Raw genomic sequence first — 17,144 nt, forward strand, 5'->3', positions numbered from 1 at the left:
CCTACTTGTTGAGCATGGTTGGATGATCTCTGGAAGTCCATTGAAACCTAAATTAGTTTCTAATTCTAAGCTTTGGGCATCTGTAAGTTCAATACATTGCTACTCTGGGTGTAGCACATCATCAAGCCCCTGTCAAAGTTGCACAAGTTAAGTTTGTTGGCTTTGTTGGTTTTTTTTTTTTTTTTTCTTTTGAGATCTCTTGTGATTTTTCTTGCATGTCTTTTCCCATAGGGATGCCAGGAGTAATACTGTCTATGCGCTTTCTGTCTCCTGGCTGCAGAAACTAGTTTGGCAAAAGGTGAGATTGAATCAGTGATGAGAGCACCAGCCCACAGTCATTGGCCATCCCAGTGAGATTCAGAGGAAAAGCTAATCACAGCAGAAGTCTGGTAGGCCTTGCTTAAGCATGGAGACTGTACTGATATGGAAAAGAGAGAAAGGGAAGCTGTTATTACCTACACTTCCATAGACAATTGGAGGTCTTTCATGCTGATTATATGAACATCCAACATAAGTGTAGCTTTTGGTAGGCAGCTCTCTACCTTCCGTGTCCTAGAAACAGACATCTTGTGATCTTTTTCAGAAAGGCAGTTTTAACAGGATCTTAGCTGGGGAGAGAATACAGGTCACTATTCACATTCGGACAGGTCACACAGGAATTTGTTTTTACTTTTTGAGGACTTTTGGATGTTCTGGTTAAAGGAATGAAGGCCTTTGACTAAATAAATTGACATGTCCTTTCAGCTGTCATAATTGTTTCAGCAAGTAGTTTACTAATGTTATTACCCTTGTAATACTTGCACAACATCCACTGAAGAAGAAATTGTGGACTTTTTCTACAGACTGAATAAAACCGGCATCTCTGATTTTTCCTTGCTTCACTCATTCTAAGGGTAACTTGCAAATAGGAAGTTATAATACAAAGGTATCCACTAGTCAGCAGTCCAAACAGTGAAGAGGCCCATTATGGATCTCAGAGACACAGTTGCTCATGTTTGTGAGGTCCTGCTGTGTCAGTGCCAAATCAGCCTGCACATTAAGTCTGCAAGTTAACAGACTGTTTCCCAAGCTTTCTCTCCCTGAGAACTCTCAGACTCCACCTTTTTAAAGAGACTGTCTGGTTTTTACTAGCCCATACTTACACAAAATACTGTATGATTTGTCTCCAGCAGGACAACTGCTATGCTGTACACCTGAGAACGTGAGAAGGTATTCTCTAGTGCTGTGATTCTGTGACTTAGAATTTCTCAGAAGAAGCAGTTCAGAAGAGGGAAGGATAGCTTTTTTCCCCCTACAGACTGCTTAGTGTCCTTTCTCATGATTGATGTCGATTATTTTGAAAATACCTAGTTCATATATGTGATATAATGCTCAAGAAGTTCCTTAAATCTGTTGTCCCATTACAGTTGCTACTTTCAGAATCTTAATTTACATTAAGGCTTTTATCTCTAGTTATTTAAACATGCTGCAGCTGGAGTGCTGATTATGCTCTCTGTGGAAACCACCTATCAGCATGACTGTAAATTTCAAGACCAGGTGATGATAAGAATTTCTTCTTATCTATGTTCTGCAAAATGCTGGTCCATATAAGACTCAAGCTTTTGACTGCTTCTGTTAAGCAGGGTATCCCTGATCCAGTTGAAGGAAGGGAACAAGTGAACAAGTGAGTACTTGCTTACTCTTTGACAGTCACATCTCTAACAAATGATGGTGTTAGCAGTCATGCGCAATAATCCCAAGTTGTGCATTTTCTCATGTGAAACAATTCAAATTGAAGCAATCTGGGTGAGGATTAATTTATGCGATTCTGTTCAGCTTCTTCCTCAATATTCTTAATTGTGTTTTAAGAGCAGTGTAACAGATACAAAGAGAGAACATTTTTTTGAAAAAAAAAAAAAAAAAATTTCTGTTATATGGTTCACACCATCTGCGTCCCAGTAATCTGGACACAACTAGTAATAAATAGCTCTGTTCTGAAAAACAGCGTTATTTACTGGCAAACACTTCCGTAAACTGTACTAATACTGATACAGGCCCTGTTTCTTACATTATTTAGGCTCTGTGAATGCAGTTCTTACTAACAAATTCTTGCATCCCTTCTCCACTTCCTTGCAAAAGGTTAATCCTACTCTAGGCAGAAAGGCCAGTGTGGGATTTAGATACAGGTTAGAAAACTATATTCATAGTCTATATTCAGATGCTCAAGGAATTTTTAAAATGTATTTTTCATAAAAATCCCTCTTCAGAGAACACATTTCACTGAAAGGCACCAAGGGCACCAAGGGTATGCTTGGATGTTTTACTTGAACATCCTTGATTCCAAGGGCACAGCATTTTACAGCACGGTTTCACATTAAACAAATTACTATCAAGGCTGATTCACTTCTCCAAGTTGTTTGGTGCCTTCAGGAAGCTATGATCTCATTCGATTTTAGGTACCAATCTGTTTCCCAGACAGCAGGCAACCTTGCATTCAAGAGCAAAACGCAGCTTGAACACAGATATCCCTGAGGAAATCTGCAAAAATCTCTGTTCGACTGATGCTTCATCGTCTAATCCACATGCATGATGTATCTGGGTGTTCTGTAGCTTGCTGGGCTGATGCATCTTTTAACTCTGTTGAAACAATAAGCCTGTGTGACAGCACTTATTTTCCCCCTGCTTTGTTGAGAAGGATTTGAAATAGAGGCACTTATGGCAAGTTTCAGGTAAGCATCAGCCGCTTCCAGTTTGAAGTGCAGTCTTGGTGAAAACGGTACGGGGCTACATAATGAGACTGGGAGTTTCACTCAAAGAGAGAGATGTAATCTGGTTCATGGTCCTCTTGACCACATGGGTAAAGCAACAGCTCCTTTCCCAGAGAAGTGATGGGTTCATCCTGTTGACAAAGAATACAATTAAACACTTTTCAAACAGGCCAGTATACCTGGAATATCCCAATATATTGCCACTCCATTACTGTGGACCTATTAATGTGTGATATGTCTAAGAGCCCTAGGAATTCAGGAAGCAGATTTGCATGGCTGGTTTCTGCCTTGTTTGTGCTTGGTGTGGTAATCCGGTGACATGATTCTGGTAGGCCTTGGAAACAGCTATGCTTAGCTTGTAATATAAGCAGCTTCTACGGTGAGAAATGCTGTCCTGCCCAGGAATTTCTGGTGTGAGGATTGTGTGGCATGCAAGTTAGTGGGACTGCAAGCTTGCCGCAGCTCCACTAGTGCAGGTGGGGTGCCCACAAGTGGGAGTGGTGTTTGTGAAAGGGGTGGGAGTGGATCCTGCAAGTGAGTATGTGCCTTCTGCTTTGGCTAGCCTGTTTCTAACAAGAATTCCCTGGAAACTGTGTTTCTGTTTCCCATCCTGTTCTCAATCCCAGTAGTAGATGTATGGTGGGAAGTCGCCTTCTTTCATGGTTACCCAGTGGGTGATGAGCAGAACCTACCAGAGCACTTTAGCCAGGTAGGTTTGCCCTGCTCCCACACGCATCTGCTGTAGTGTAGTAGAGTCCATAGGATTCTTTGCAGACTGTGGGTGTGACTCTATTTTTAATACAGGCATCCACACCCAGGCTTTAAATTTTCCAGCTCTGGTGCCAGTAAGTTGTCTAACTCCTGCTTTCAACAGATTCAGCCTGGACTGTGAAACCTATGCAAGAAGCAGGTTGAAGTAGCCCAGAGCGAGTCTCACATAGCAGATGGGCATAGATATTTTCTTCATAAACCATTTTAGTTTAATCACGTCTACATTATGCTAGGCACTTAATTAAAAGAAGCATAAATTTTATGTGAACTTTTTGGCAAAATGGTTGTCCTGTCTCTAGACAGATCTTACAGTAAATGAATGCACAGTCTGGACCTTGGAGCCTATGCAACTGCAGTCAGTGCCAGCAAACACTTGATGTTACTGTCATAAGGACCTGACAGCCTTCTTCCTTCTCTTCCATTATTTGCTACCTTTGCTCCATATCCATGTACCTTGCCTGCTTTGAAATTATAAATACACCTCGTTCTCTTGCTTTCTTAAGCTGGAGGTGAACTATTTTCTATTTATTGAAATTGCTGGAACTCCACAACCACAGAGAAAATCATAACAAGTCCGAATGCTGTCACCTATTGTCTTATCAGCAGTTCTGCTAAATAATGTGTAGTAACTTGAGCCCTGTACAAGGTGTTCTGCCTACGTAAGGGAGAGCAATTCAAGTCTAAGACATCTGTGATGTATTTGGTTGTCCCCACTGGGGGACATATACCCTTCGGGAACATCACATAGAATACCCAGTAGAAATAAAATGGGACTAGATAACCACATGATAACAACTGAATCTGATCCTTCTTATTTTGAAGTGCCCTGAGGCAATTACATAAAAAATAGTTAATGAATGCATTGCTAGACCTTCACCTTGTGGTAGTCAACAAGGTCAGCCAGTGTTGAATGTTGTAGCTGGTCCACTCCAAGGAAGCTGTAGGAATCACTGGAGGCATCAATAAGGAAGTGTTTACATCCCTCTGCAGACCGATAGGAAAGCACGTAGCCTTTGATTTTCTCACTGACACGGATCAAAAAACTCCCCGGCACTGTTTTACTCAGAAGCTCCTCTGCTTTCTTAGAGGTTAGGATACCTGTTCAAAGCCACAACACAGAATTGAAGTGAGAAAAGCATTTGTTCAGAAGCAGATGGAGCAATTCTACCAGGAAACCTTCTTTACCATTCTAAAACTAATTCACAATGCTTCTATCCCCTGCATGTTTTCTTCCCAGCAGTCCAAGAAAGGTACTGCCATTGCTTGTAGCAGACCGTGGTGTCAAGCTAACTGTACTTTGTGCTAACTGTTCTACATCTAGCATATTAGGCTTGTTACAACTAGCTATGAGAAGTTGAGATCTGGCTTTCACTCTTAAGACTTCAGCTTGGTGTTTGTCATAATTAGAGAAATTCAAACTATTGTACATACTTAAAAATTGAAAACTTAGCTACCTTCAAAAAGTTCATGGGATCAGTCTGTTATAGCAGCCCTCTTAGTTGAAACAACTCCTTAATAGGTTGGGTTGGGGCAAAAGCGCTCAGGACTCACCATGAAACCAAGGTGCTATCGTGTCTGTGGTTTTCTGATACCCAGCTCGAAGGGGGAATTGCTCCTCTTTGAACCACTTGATGATGCTTTGTTCAGCTGAATTGGAGATTGTTCTCTGGATTGCCTCTTTCCTGTTACAAAAGACAGTGATTTGCGTATCAAGTTGAAATGACAGCTTTTGGATCCTGGCAAGAATTGCTTTTTTGTTCAGCCTATTAGGAACTGTCTCAGTTTTGTCACTGAAATGGAGTTTTTGGCATAGGAGTTTATTTTAGTGAACAGTAATGTCAGTGAGAATCCCAGACTGATGGTTAATCTCCAGGTGTGAACAAATATACCTCATCACTGATCAACAGCTCTGTCACAGTCTTTATACCCTACTCTGGAATATAGTTTAGCTTTCTTATTTTTCCCTGTGGAGTGTTTCCTCTCCATGAGGAGAACAGGCCTTCCCCATCTCAACCAGCCCTTGCCAGAGCAGAAGAATCCCACTCCCTTTCCCCTTCCTTGAACAGTGCACGTTTTTCTCACCTAACTGCTCCGCCATTCCCCATCACAGGAGGTGGAAGTTTAGGCTTTGGTGGGAGAGGAGGGTATTGGAGCGGTCGCCGATCTCCCGCTGTGGCATTTCTGGATATGTCTGCCTGCTTCCCTCTGTGGGCTCCCTGCAGTGAAAGCCTCCTGTAGTCATCTCTGGCCTGCCGCGCAAGAGAGCGTCTCTTCTCATCTGCTGCCTTGGATTTCCGCACTGGAACAGAAAAGCAGTCATACAGGAGTGAACAAGCAGGCAAGTTTTGAACTTGCTTCTGCTTAGCCATCTCTCTGCTTGCTGGAGCTGAAGAATAATGCATTTCAGATCTTTTAGGTTCTCTCCGTGCTCCAGCACTAGGCACAAGTGGTGTTACTACGGAGGGAGGGAGCTCTGGAACTGAAGTACTTCCCCTCCTCTATTTTCAAACAGGCATCTTAGATTGCATGTATTGGAAGTCGTTTATCTTCCCTGCAAGCCTTGAGGGGCTCAGCTACTCTGGCCACTGTAATGCACTTATCTGTGAGAATACTTGTCACCTCTCTCACACCACTTTTGGCAGCTACTATTTAAAAGAGCCCAGTTCTTATTTCTTCAACGGATAAAAATCTGAGTTCTATCTTTGTACTTAGAAATGACTTGGTTTTGTTTCACGTGGCTCTTGATTCAGATATGTATTTCTGTGATGCCTTTTGTGTGAGCAGAGACCTGAGCAAGAAGGAACAGTTATTCAATAAGATAAGAAAATGTTTTCAGCTGACCCATAGACTTTTTGAATGAAATGGGGGGGGAAAAAGCACAATTACTTTGTCAAATTAAAATCCCCACTTAATTATAAATGGTACAAGTATGCCTTTCTTCAAAGGCTGGAGAGGGTGGGAGAAAGGAAGATGGAAGAAGCAAGTGGCCCTTTAGCCCTTCAATTTAATTTGTGCACTGAGACAGGAATTTTGCCCCAGTCATCTAACTTTGATAAAGATCAGGAGGAAAAGAGATTTTAGGCTGCATGCGGTGAAATAATGTTGGAAAAGCCACAGCAATACATGAACAGAAACTTTTGTTTCTATTTCCAGCAGACTGGGGAGGCAGAAAAACTGCTGAAATGACCACAAATGGATCCTCTAAAGGATTTGAAAATCTTGATGGGCTTTACAAAGGGAAGGGAGTGTTGCTGTGACTCTTCTGTGGAGTAGAGAAATTGGCTGGATATTATTTTGTTTGTTTTTGCTGAGTAACCAGCTCTTCAGCCTGAGTTAGGCTAGTACTTTCTGTGCTTTTGTAATCAAATTCATTTTTTTAATTAGAAGAACAGAAGCCTTGGCCTGAAGTGAAGACAAATGGTAGTACAGCATTGCCATCTACTGAAGAGTAGGGGAGAAACTAGGAAAAAAAAGCATTAAGTTTGCCTTCAATTTTCCTTCTCCCCATGAAAGGAAGACGTGAGGAGCAGAACTTGAACCTGGATGGAAACAAAGGCAAGCAGAGGAGCAGGGTATTTCTCTATTTTCTGCATACTAAGCTTGTGACCCTTTTTTTCAAGTCTCTGAAAAAGCTGCACAGCAAGATTCCCTCAAAAGGAATCAACTTGAATATATTTTTTTAATCAGGTCATGCTGAAAACTGAGCTTTGAGATGTGTGGTTACTATGAGAGATCCTAGAAGGAAATGTAGTCATTGTAGTAACTTAAGTAGAGGGTTCAGGACATACTTGGCAGCAGTGGTAGGTGTTACTGTAAGTCTCATACTGTTGTGTCATTTTTGATCCTGTTTGTTGGATTCTTTATATTAGAAGATGCAGCAGGGCTTCTGGATCAATGAGATTTTTTTTTGTGTAAAAGGGAAACAGATGAGAGGACTGTGCCTTGCAGAGAATCACAGAATTGCTTAGGTTGGAAAAGATCTTCAAGATCAAGTCCAACCTTGAGGAAGGGAGGATAGGAAGCAGGGAGACTTGGAGTGGCCCTTTGTGTTTCATGCAATGTCATTCTTTCATGTTTCATATTATTTCCGAGGTCTCAGATCAGTTTACCTCTCCACAATACTGTCCTGTTGTGCAAGAAGGAGCCTTACCCTGGCCCTGTGTTGATCTTCTGCACAGTACAGAATTTTACTGAGTAGCAAAAGCCCTTCCCGCTGATTTCTGAAGTTTGAAAAGTTTCCTTTGCTATGAACTAAGAGCTTTTGAAATAATCATTTTTGGTTCATCCTCACTACTCAGAATTCTTTCCCACACAAGCAGTGGTTACTGCAAATTTCTGCCGAAGGCCTGCTTTTAGTTTAAAATGAATTGCCGTGGCTACACTCATGTGGGTCCCATCTGTTATTATTTTCATAGGGTATCTGAGGGCTGTCAAATGCCAGCAAGACTCATTCTGCTTGACGTTGTTGATTATTATTTAAATCTATCAGCTTTCAATCAAAAACAAGCGCTCTTTAATCAAAATATAGAGAAGACTGAAAATGGGAAATATTTACAAGTGGAGAATTTTGTGTAGGATAAATTTGCCAATTCACTGTCCAGCACTAGTTTCAATGCTGTGTGGACACAGGAAAATTTCTGATAATGCAGCTCTGTATTTTTTGGCAGTACTTTCCACCTACTAACTGAAAAATACAGAGTTCCAGTTTTGCAAGGGAATGACTGAGGTGACCACACAGAGCCCTAAGATTTCTCAAGGCCTATAGGAAAAGGTCATCCTAAGATCTTACAGGATTCTTGCCACTCAGGCTCATTCTCATCGGGTTTCTGCACCACCTTCTGGCTCTCTGAGCATTTGTGGCTTTGGGATATTGCCTTCAGCGGGACTGTAGTCTCTTCTGAATTTCTCCTGTGTCCTCCCTTCATCTGTGAAAGAAACGGTATGTTCAGTGCTTTGTTCCAGGCTAGCTTTAGCCCTGCTTTTCAGCTAGTTTTGAAAAACTAGGGACTTCATTCTCGGTTATGAATCCCTTTGATTTCAACATGCAGAACCTCTTCCTTTACTGCAGGTTACGAAAGAAAAAGAAGGGCAAAACAGAAATGATCTGAAACATCTTCACATGCTATTCCCCAGTCTGCCAGGCTGGCCTGCTTTGTTCTAGAGGAGCATGGCGGTACTGGGCAGAACTGGGCCAAGAGGTGAACATCCTTGGTTCAGATGAGTCTCAGGCTGACTGGGACTTAAAGATCATGTTTGGATCTGACACAAAGTCAGGAGCATCCTAGGTTGCGAGTTACCTGTGAGAAGCCACCCTTCCTCATCTGGCAGTCTGCCAGCATCTGGTGAACATCCCGGGCTTCCCTCTGGGCAAAGGAAAAGAGCAGTGAGAAATAAAAGCAAAATTTGGACTTTCACTCATTTTTTGGATGTGCTCTTGACAAAAACCTGGATGATTGCAGGTGGAGATTGTGGGCTGCCATAGCTTGGAATGCTCTTTGTGTTGAAGTGCCATGCTTTGTGCTTTGCAGACTGCTTTTTCCTCACAGATTTCTCTGGTGAGCCCAGTAAGGCAGGCAGTAGCATTCTGCATTTTCAGAGCTGATCCCAAGCAGCAGCTACTCTCTCCTTTTCATTCTCCTCCCAGGTAAAGCACAAGACTCTTGAGAGTGCTTTACCCTTGGAGATATGCACCAGCAAAGCATTCCCAGAGTGCATCTTGTTTGTGCCCAGGACTTGAGGTACGCTTCAGTCTCACTTCCTGCATATGCAAGTGGCTGGACTATGGGAGTTCAGTGCAGAAGGAGTAATGTGACTTCTATGTTAACAAATTTTGCCAGTTTTCTCAGACAAAAATATGTTTTTCATCATATTAAATCTTATGTGCCACAGGAGAAAGAGTCAGGGGTGTCGAGAATCATCCCAAGTCTGCTTATGTTTGCTAAGTGACACTCTCAAGTGGTCCCAGGGAGCAGACAGCTTCCCTTCTTTCTCTCTCTGTAAATCAAGCCCTAGCAGAACCTGCCACCTACAGCTCTACCTGCCTTTGCTCAGTTGCTGCTGTAGCTGACTACTGTAAACAGCCGCTTGTCTGACTTACCCAACTAGCTTTGTGTCTTGTGCTTTCTCTTTCCTAAAACCAGTCTGGCTGTGCTAGCAGCTGAGACCTGTCTTTTAGGAAAAGATGGGGCTCGTCTCTGAGCAAACACCCACCCACCTCCCTGTTTGACCCAGACTGCCTCCCACAGTACAATGAGTCAGCTGAGTCAGCTGTACTAAACTGCTTACCAAGGACATCTTTGCCTTCTCCATCACCTGTTGAGCTAATATTCAATATAAACCTGGGTTTCCAATTTCCATCTCCTAAACAAAGAACTACGAACTTAAAACTTGAGTGAAGCAGCTTAGATCAACCCCCACAGCCTCTGCAGCAAAGCACAATGCTCAGAGCCCTCAGGTACAGAAAAAGCAATATAACAAGGGAGGTAAGAGAAAGCTCCCCTTCCTCTCCACGCTTACAAAATGCAACGTCTGGGTCTGCAGTCTGTATCCTCCCTTTGGCTAGCAAAAACATCAGAAATCTGGGAAAATTACTTCTTTATAATACAGTGACAGAAAACAGAAAGTAAAATATGCAAAACCCCTCAAATTTGCAGAAGTTTATAAGGTTTTGTATTTTTGGTAGTGGGATTTTTAGTTGGCTGATTTGGTGTTGGGGTTTCTTTTTTTGTTAATTTTGACTAATAGTTTTCTTTAAAAAAGGGAGGGGGGGGGGAAAGGGATCTCCCACATAGTGGCTCAACTTGAGCAAACAGTGCTGAGAAAAACCTTGTGTGATTCAGAACCATCTGATAAAGGAGACAGCCACTCAGCCACCAAATTCCCTTCAGTATATTGGCAGCAGGGGGAGAGGCATTTGACCCAAACCCAGCTTTCAGTTATAATGCTTTTATGCTGAAATATGGCATGGCTGTGTAATAGAGGAATATACACTCACGGAAGTTAGCAGTGAAAGGTGGAATGAAAACCTCACAGAATGAAATTGGACTTCTCCCATTGAATTGGCAGGACTTTTCTGTTCAACTGTGATTGCATTGGTAGCTAATTTTTATTTTTTTTTTAATCTCAGTTCTCTGCAAATGGCTTTTTGTAGCTAGTTAAACAGTACAAATATATTTATTACTGGAGAAAAATATTTCTGTAATAAAATACATCAGTAAAGATGAGATGCTGTTACTATAGTTACTGCATTTGGCTTGTCCTATGCTGTCAAGTTTATAAACTGTCATCTTCTCTAGAAGACAAAAAGAAAAAGGAAAAAAAGACAACAAAAGAGGGAACTTGAGGATACATATGTTGGAGAATACTGGTGGAACTACATTCATCTCATCTTCTGTGAAAGTAGATGATTTATCTGAGGGCCATCCTGGGATGTGTGCCCTGGTCTTGTCTGAAAAGCAGTCCAAACTGACACAGAGCAGGAAAGAAATTACTGTGACCCTCAATTTATCCGTGGAGAATGGAAGCAAAGGAATTGAGAGTAGCTAATGGTGCTGAGCAGATCTGTCCCAGCTAACAATAGCATGTAGACCTTCTAGTTCCTAAGGAAGGATGTAGCAGTATGGCTTGTCCTGGAAGTACAGAAGAAAAGCCTTAATCGTCAGCTGGCTTTTCTCTCAGATTTCTATTTAAAGCAACCAGGATTTGCTGCACTTCCTAGATCTCAAAGCAAATGATCATGATTAGTGTGGAAAAAAGGGAAAAACTACCTTTTTGAGCTCCTGGCTTTTCCCAATTGTACCAGCAGTGTTTTTTCTCGCCTCTTCTTTCTGTTCCTCTACAGTGTTTTTATTTTTTCCCTGAACTTCTGTTTCACCCAGGACTTGTGGCTGTGGTTGCGGAGACTGTGTTACAGCACAGTCTGTCTCTCTGAAACACAAGGGACAGTTCTTAGGAATACCAGGGAGTGACTTTCGGCTCTCTATAAACATCTCACAGGAAATTACACATAAGCAAAGTAGTGCTGTGATGGAGCAGTGTGCCTGCACGCAGCTGTTGTGTCTCCAAATCAGGTAGATGGAATAATTAAATTAGTTACTCATTGTGAGTAACTGTTGGTCTGCTGTAGGCAGGCAGGCACCTGTTGGTGAATCAGTGCAATCCAAACACGTGGCCTGCTGCAGAAATAGTTACCATTTCCTGTGATATTGTGAAGTTACTGCACAGTAGGGATATCCTGGGAGACTGAGGAGCTGGGGCAGCCCCCAAGCTGGAGTTGGTCTCTGCTGGTATTATGTGCAGAAAGCCTGTGCCTTTACTCTGTAAGTAGAGTGTGACAGTGATGACCACGCCCAGCCCCAAGCTTTACATCAAAGGAAAGAAAAGAGGTTTTACAAAAAGATTAGTGTTACTCTCTGTGGCAGTGCTGGACTTGTCTGCTTGCTTCCTTGTGAAGGGAAAAAATTACAGAGCAGAGAGTCCCCGGAGAAGAGTGCAGCCTCCCTTTTCTAGTAACGTCTTTTCCTCCCTGTCCACCCCCCAAGTCCTCCAAGGGAAGGGTGCTTACCTGGCCTCCTTGCCTTGCTCATTTGCTAACCGCTTGGCTCTTTGTGCCTGGATCTCTTCGCAGATGGCTGCATAGGATTTATCTGAAGGATGCTCACCCATCACCCACACCCAGACATCGTTGTCAGCACCTAGCTTCCATTGTACAGACTTCGTGCTGGCTGGAAAAGAAGTGGCTTTTTTGAAAACAGTTTGCTCAGCAGCTGTCTGCAGGACCTGTGTCCCTTGGCTGCTGCTGTTGGCAGTACCCTTCCAAAAGCAGCAGTACATGGGAAAAAATCAGTTGGGACACAGGACACACCTGCCTTTTCATTTCATGGTACTGCAGCCAGATCAGTGAAGGAGACATTTTTGATTTTAGAGGCTAGGAATGTCACTGTTTCTTTTCTTTCTCCACTTCCTTGCCACTGCCCTCCCCAACCCCTTGGTACAGAGACTGGTGAGGGGTGAGCTATCTGCAAACAGAGCAGGTGAGAAAGAGCTGAGAGAACAGTGCTGCAGTCCTAGAAGAGAGCATGCTATGTAATCCTAACAAAGACGAGGGGACTTCAGGTCTAAAGGCACCGTTTTGGTGCCTCAGCCCGTGTAAAAGCACTCACCAAACTCCTGTATGTTGCTGACATCCTAGGAGAGGTGTTCAAGTCCAAGGTTATGTTATAGATAGATTCAGAGACCCCCATTGAGTGGGGGGGGGGGGGGGGCATAAGATGAAGCTCTTGCTCTAGGGGGCAAGTAAGCCATGCCTTCTCAGGAAGGGGATTTTAGAAACTTGGCTAAGGAAAGAGCATCAGGGCCAGAGAATAAAACCGTTGAGTGCAAGGCCAAAACTACCCCATCAGAGCTGGGCTTAATTACAGTTTGGAAATGCAATTATGATGTGTCCTGGTGAGAAAAAATTGCTCTAGGGAACATGTTAGCTCCCATTTCTAGAGCGCAGCGGACTTGGTCAGATCTGGGCCAGAGCAGGAAGTTCTTACCTTTTTTTGGCAGTGGCTTCTTTGCTGAAACCTTGTCTGCAGCAGCTTCTCTTTCTTTCCACCGTCTGATCTGCTCCTGCCTCATCTTGTAGAAGAGGATCTGCTTCTGCTCCTCGCTGAGTTCTGCTAGCAGGTCAGGATCAATGTACATCTCCGATAATATCTGTTTCAGCATGGCTGTGGGTTTCAGTTACACACGTTGGCGGCAATGATCTCCAGGGATCCGGTTCTCTTCCTGGCTTGAACGTGCCTGCACCGAGGAGAAAGACTCCCCTCCCTCCTGAGCCTGGAGCAGGAATGCAGGCGTGCCAGGGTAATTATACTTCTGTCTTTTTTTTTTTTTTTATTTTTTTTAAAACCTAAAACCCCGTCCAAACCAAAAAAAAAAAAAGTAAATAAGTAGCTTAAAACCTGCTATTAAAATTTCTTGAAATAACAGGTGAGCTCAGCTCAGACACAGCCCCCGCATGCTCTGCCGGGATAACTGTCCGGAAGTGGGAAGAGTTCTGTAAAGGGGAGTTTTTGTTTATATACGTTGATAAACCTAGCTGATAGACTATCAAAATAGAGCGAGCTGTGCCTGTTACAGTCATCAGAGGTGTGGCTTGTCCGTGCCTGAACAAACATTCCTGCTGGGCTGGGAATCAATGAACCCGTGAGTAGACGGCTCCTCCTTTGAAAAGGAAAGCTTTGAGATGGGGCGGTGTGATGTTAACAAGTCTGGCCAGTCTCATTTTACCAAGGAAACACTGGGAGGGCTTTAGGCACTGCATTTGAGGTAGGAGCAGGAGTTGCCTGGTTGGTATTTTGGAGGTGCTCCTATCCTTCAAAGGCAACATCACAGCAAGGGAGTGCAAGCAGCACAGATGGTTTCTTCAAAGCCAAATGACTTAGATTGCAGCGGCTCATGAGCTTGAGACAGCTCCTTGTCTGACATTTCTTGCTGAGGCACCTTTCCCACGTGGTGAGCCTGACACAGCACATCCCCATCTGACAGGATGAAGCACACAGGGAAGAAGCGGTGCTCCTATTCTTGCCCAGGATGCTGAGCCACATGCACAGTCTGGTGCATGCAATATACTTAAAACCTGCATAGCTATGCTTTGTGCACAAATATTTACAATCACAACAGAGATTTTTTATTTATTTTTTTTTTTTTTTCTGGTCAAATTGTGAGAGGTCTTACAGGAGCACTACTGGCTGCAAGTGGAGAAATAAAAATGTGGACTAAAGACCTTGAAGCTAACTATTTTCTATATCTAATCTGGATAATCCCAGGGGTTGACAGCATGTGCAGTGACACTGTTGCACAACTCTGGTATTGCTGTGGGAGGAGGAGGAAAAGAAAAACTCAGCAGGTTTATTCACTTTCTTCCATAGAAATGCTGGGAGTCTCAGGAACAAGCACACAGGATGTAGCATACTAGGTAGGAGGAAGGTGGTTGATGGGGCAGTAATTTAGAGGTACAAAGAACAGAATGACCTGTACCAGGGTGAAGCAGCACTAGGTATTAAGTCTGGGAGTCAAATGAATTAAGGGGACTAGAACCCTAGAGATCCCCATTTGGGGCTGACTCAGGAAAAAGAAAAGGTGCTGGGAGCACCGTCAGCTTCAGAGCGTGACTGCTTGCAATCTGATTTTATTTTATTTTTTTTAATTAAAGAAATAAAAGAATAGAAAAGGTGGTGGCACAGAAACATAATACTGAAGTTTCCAAGGGAGCATGAATGCAGTGCATTTAATTCGTTGAAATGGGGCAGCAAAACAATAGCTTTTATAAAATACAATTTGGAGTGCGCAAAGTTTGGGGTTCGATAAAGTTCTGTCTTCAGAGGGTACTTGGTGTTGCTGTGATTTTAGATAACGTGGCAGTCCTTCTGTGCAAGTACAAGGTGATTTTTCTGTTTGGAGGAATAACTACTCTTAGGTACTTCATGGATTGGAAAGAGTACCTGAAGCAGATAGTATCTCTGAGCTGGGTGATTGGGCCAACAAAAGTTAATCACTGTGTTTAAAATTGAAGAGGCTTTTAATGTAACAGTCTTGTTGCATGAAAGAAGGTAAAATGCTTTTATTGCCTTCAGGTAAGAAGGTATTATTTGCGGTTTGTGTGGGCCAGTTGCTGAATGGTTTGCTAAATAGAGGGCATTCAATAACATACCCTGGGGGGGGAGAAAGCCAGCCAGCTGGTAAGGTCTCCCAGCAGCTCTGTTTTTTGGCTCTGAGTCAGCAGAATTACTCTTCCGTGGAAACTGTTCAGTAAAGCCTTGGTGCTTGGGGAAGAAGATGACCAGAAATCATCATCTCAAAAGGATGTCCTTGTTGTGACTGAACGGGGGCTGTGTGTGTGTGTGTGGCTGACAGGAGTGACTGGAACTGACTGGAAGATTCCCCAGCTGGCTGCTGCCCTTGCAGCAACAGGAAACTTGAATTCATGTCACTTGTGTTTGCCCTTCTCATCACTTGGCCGCACAGGAGGTATTTGACTGGGGTTAGTACCGTTTATATTGCGGAGTTAAAATTTGCAGAGAGCAAAGCTGCAGAGGTTGTGGAGTTTCTTTCTCTCCCAGTAGTGCCCCCTGGTTCTTCAGGTGACCTTCCTCACTCTGGTAGTCTCCCTTTCAAGGCTCACTGTGTTCTGTGTCAAACCTGCTTCCCTGCCTGACTGGATTATCTCCCCAGAGCATTTGTGAGATAGCCCCTTACTCATGATTGACAGTCCTGATACCATCTTTTTTTCCTATGCGGCTGGGACAGACTGATGAAGAGTTAAGATGTTTGGCACCACCCACGCCAAGAGAAGGTATTTTTTCCCTCTACTACTACAAAGTTTGCCTAAGGATAACCTGGAAATTCTCTCCTGTGCAGCCTGCTTGCAACTGTATCTCACCTTGACTCACATGCTGCACTGCCATTAAAAGTAGCGGAAACCTTTGCTGCTCAAGGGAAATATATAACCCTTAAAAAACCAAGGTCACGCAGCTCATAAACAGCCTGCTGGGGAGCCATCTCTTCTCTGTGCTCCTGTAAATCATCTACCACTAATAGGGGAAATGTAAGTATATGAACATGCAAAAATGTGCAGGCACTTAGGAAAGGGCTGATATGTGTTCCAGCTTACGGATCACACCCCATGCAACAGGCTCGTGGGACACCCCCTTGTGACAAACCTCATCCTGCTCCTCACTATTGCTGCTGCCAGCAGCGGGAAAGGTTGTCCAAAAAAAGCAACAGGAAATCATACATAGGCTTGCATTTGACATTCTTCATATCAATAAATAGATAGGATGGCATAAGAAGAAATAGTGAGCATCTTGAATAGTGGTCCTGATTTTCTGGGAGGCAACTTCTTCAAATTGCAGTATTTCTACTATGTGCATCTCTACCAAAAATGTGACAGGAACATTAAATTAAAAATGACCTAAGAAATTCAGACACTGGGGGAGAAAAAGGAACTGCAGGAGAAGTTGTCACTGCTGCTTGTTTTGTTTTTGTTATTTTATGTCAAATGCCACTCCAGTGTCTCCTGCCCTCCTCACACTCTTCTTTGGGTATGGTAATAATACGATAATCTCAAGAATCATTATCCAGTTGAAGATTAACTTCTAATGCAAGACGTGACAAGGTCAAATACTCTTGTGATGCATATCAGGAAATGCTTCACACGACTTCACTTGATAGGGCAAATAGTTGAAATGTTTTATGCCTGAAAAGGGCTTTTTGATTTGTTGTTCTTGTTGCCTTAGCTTTTTCGAAGCACCAAAGCAGTGATCTGACACCGGAAGATGTGAATCTGAGCCCTCACCATTGCTTTGAGGACATTAAACAGCCAGATGAAACGCAGAGAAGAATTGTTTCCTACCTTTGCTTCAAGAAGAGGTAAAGCCAGGGAAGGGGGAATGGCTTGAAGCTAAAAGGGGGAATTTAGGATGGATGTTAGGAGGGAAATTTTTTACTCAGAGAGCAACGAGGCAGCGGCAAAGCCGCCCACAGAAGCCTGGGGTGCCCTATTCCTTGGAGGCACTCAAAGCCAGGCTGGACGGGATCCTGGGCAACCCGATCTAGAGGGCGGCAACCTTGCCCCTG

The 17,144-nt window shown here is 43.3% G+C and overlaps 2 protein-coding genes across 3 annotated transcripts in view; one reads left to right on the forward strand and one right to left on the reverse strand.

Annotated features, from left to right (window-relative positions):
• CSGALNACT1 (chondroitin sulfate N-acetylgalactosaminyltransferase 1) overlaps window positions 1-15,861 on the forward strand; it is a 54,602-nt gene extending 38,741 nt beyond the window's left edge. The window contains exons 10-11 of the mRNA XM_042871967.1: window positions 13,230-13,370; window positions 15,816-15,861. Coding sequence (XP_042727901.1) covers window positions 13,230-13,370; window positions 15,816-15,820 — 146 coding nt within the window. The 3' untranslated portion in view covers window positions 15,821-15,861. The remainder of the gene's footprint in view (window positions 1-13,229; window positions 13,371-15,815) is intronic.
• On the reverse strand, window positions 1,783-13,404 carry SH2D4A (SH2 domain containing 4A). Of its 2 annotated transcripts, none has more exons than XM_042871968.1 (9): window positions 13,058-13,404; window positions 12,082-12,241; window positions 11,285-11,444; window positions 8,816-8,881; window positions 8,308-8,443; window positions 5,601-5,817; window positions 5,070-5,200; window positions 4,396-4,616; window positions 1,783-2,878 (listed from the first exon to the last, which is right to left on the reverse strand). In XM_042871968.1, the coding sequence occupies exons 1-9, from the start codon at window positions 13,230-13,232 to the stop codon at window positions 2,786-2,788; spliced, it is 1,359 nt and encodes a 452-aa protein (XP_042727902.1). In that variant the 5' UTR covers window positions 13,233-13,404; the 3' UTR covers window positions 1,783-2,785. The 2 variants fall into 2 exon arrangements, with proteins under 2 accessions (XP_042727902.1, XP_042727903.1); XM_042871969.1 differs by having other exon boundaries at window positions 12,082-12,243; window positions 13,061-13,127.
• Window positions 15,862-17,144: the final 1,283 nt, after the last annotated feature.

The sequence above is a fragment of the Lagopus leucura genome, unplaced genomic scaffold (assembly GCF_019238085.1).
Source record: "Lagopus leucura isolate 7727_CA_CO unplaced genomic scaffold, USGS_WTPT01 Super-Scaffold_100004, whole genome shotgun sequence".
Taxonomy (NCBI): domain Eukaryota; kingdom Metazoa; phylum Chordata; class Aves; order Galliformes; family Phasianidae; genus Lagopus; species Lagopus leucura.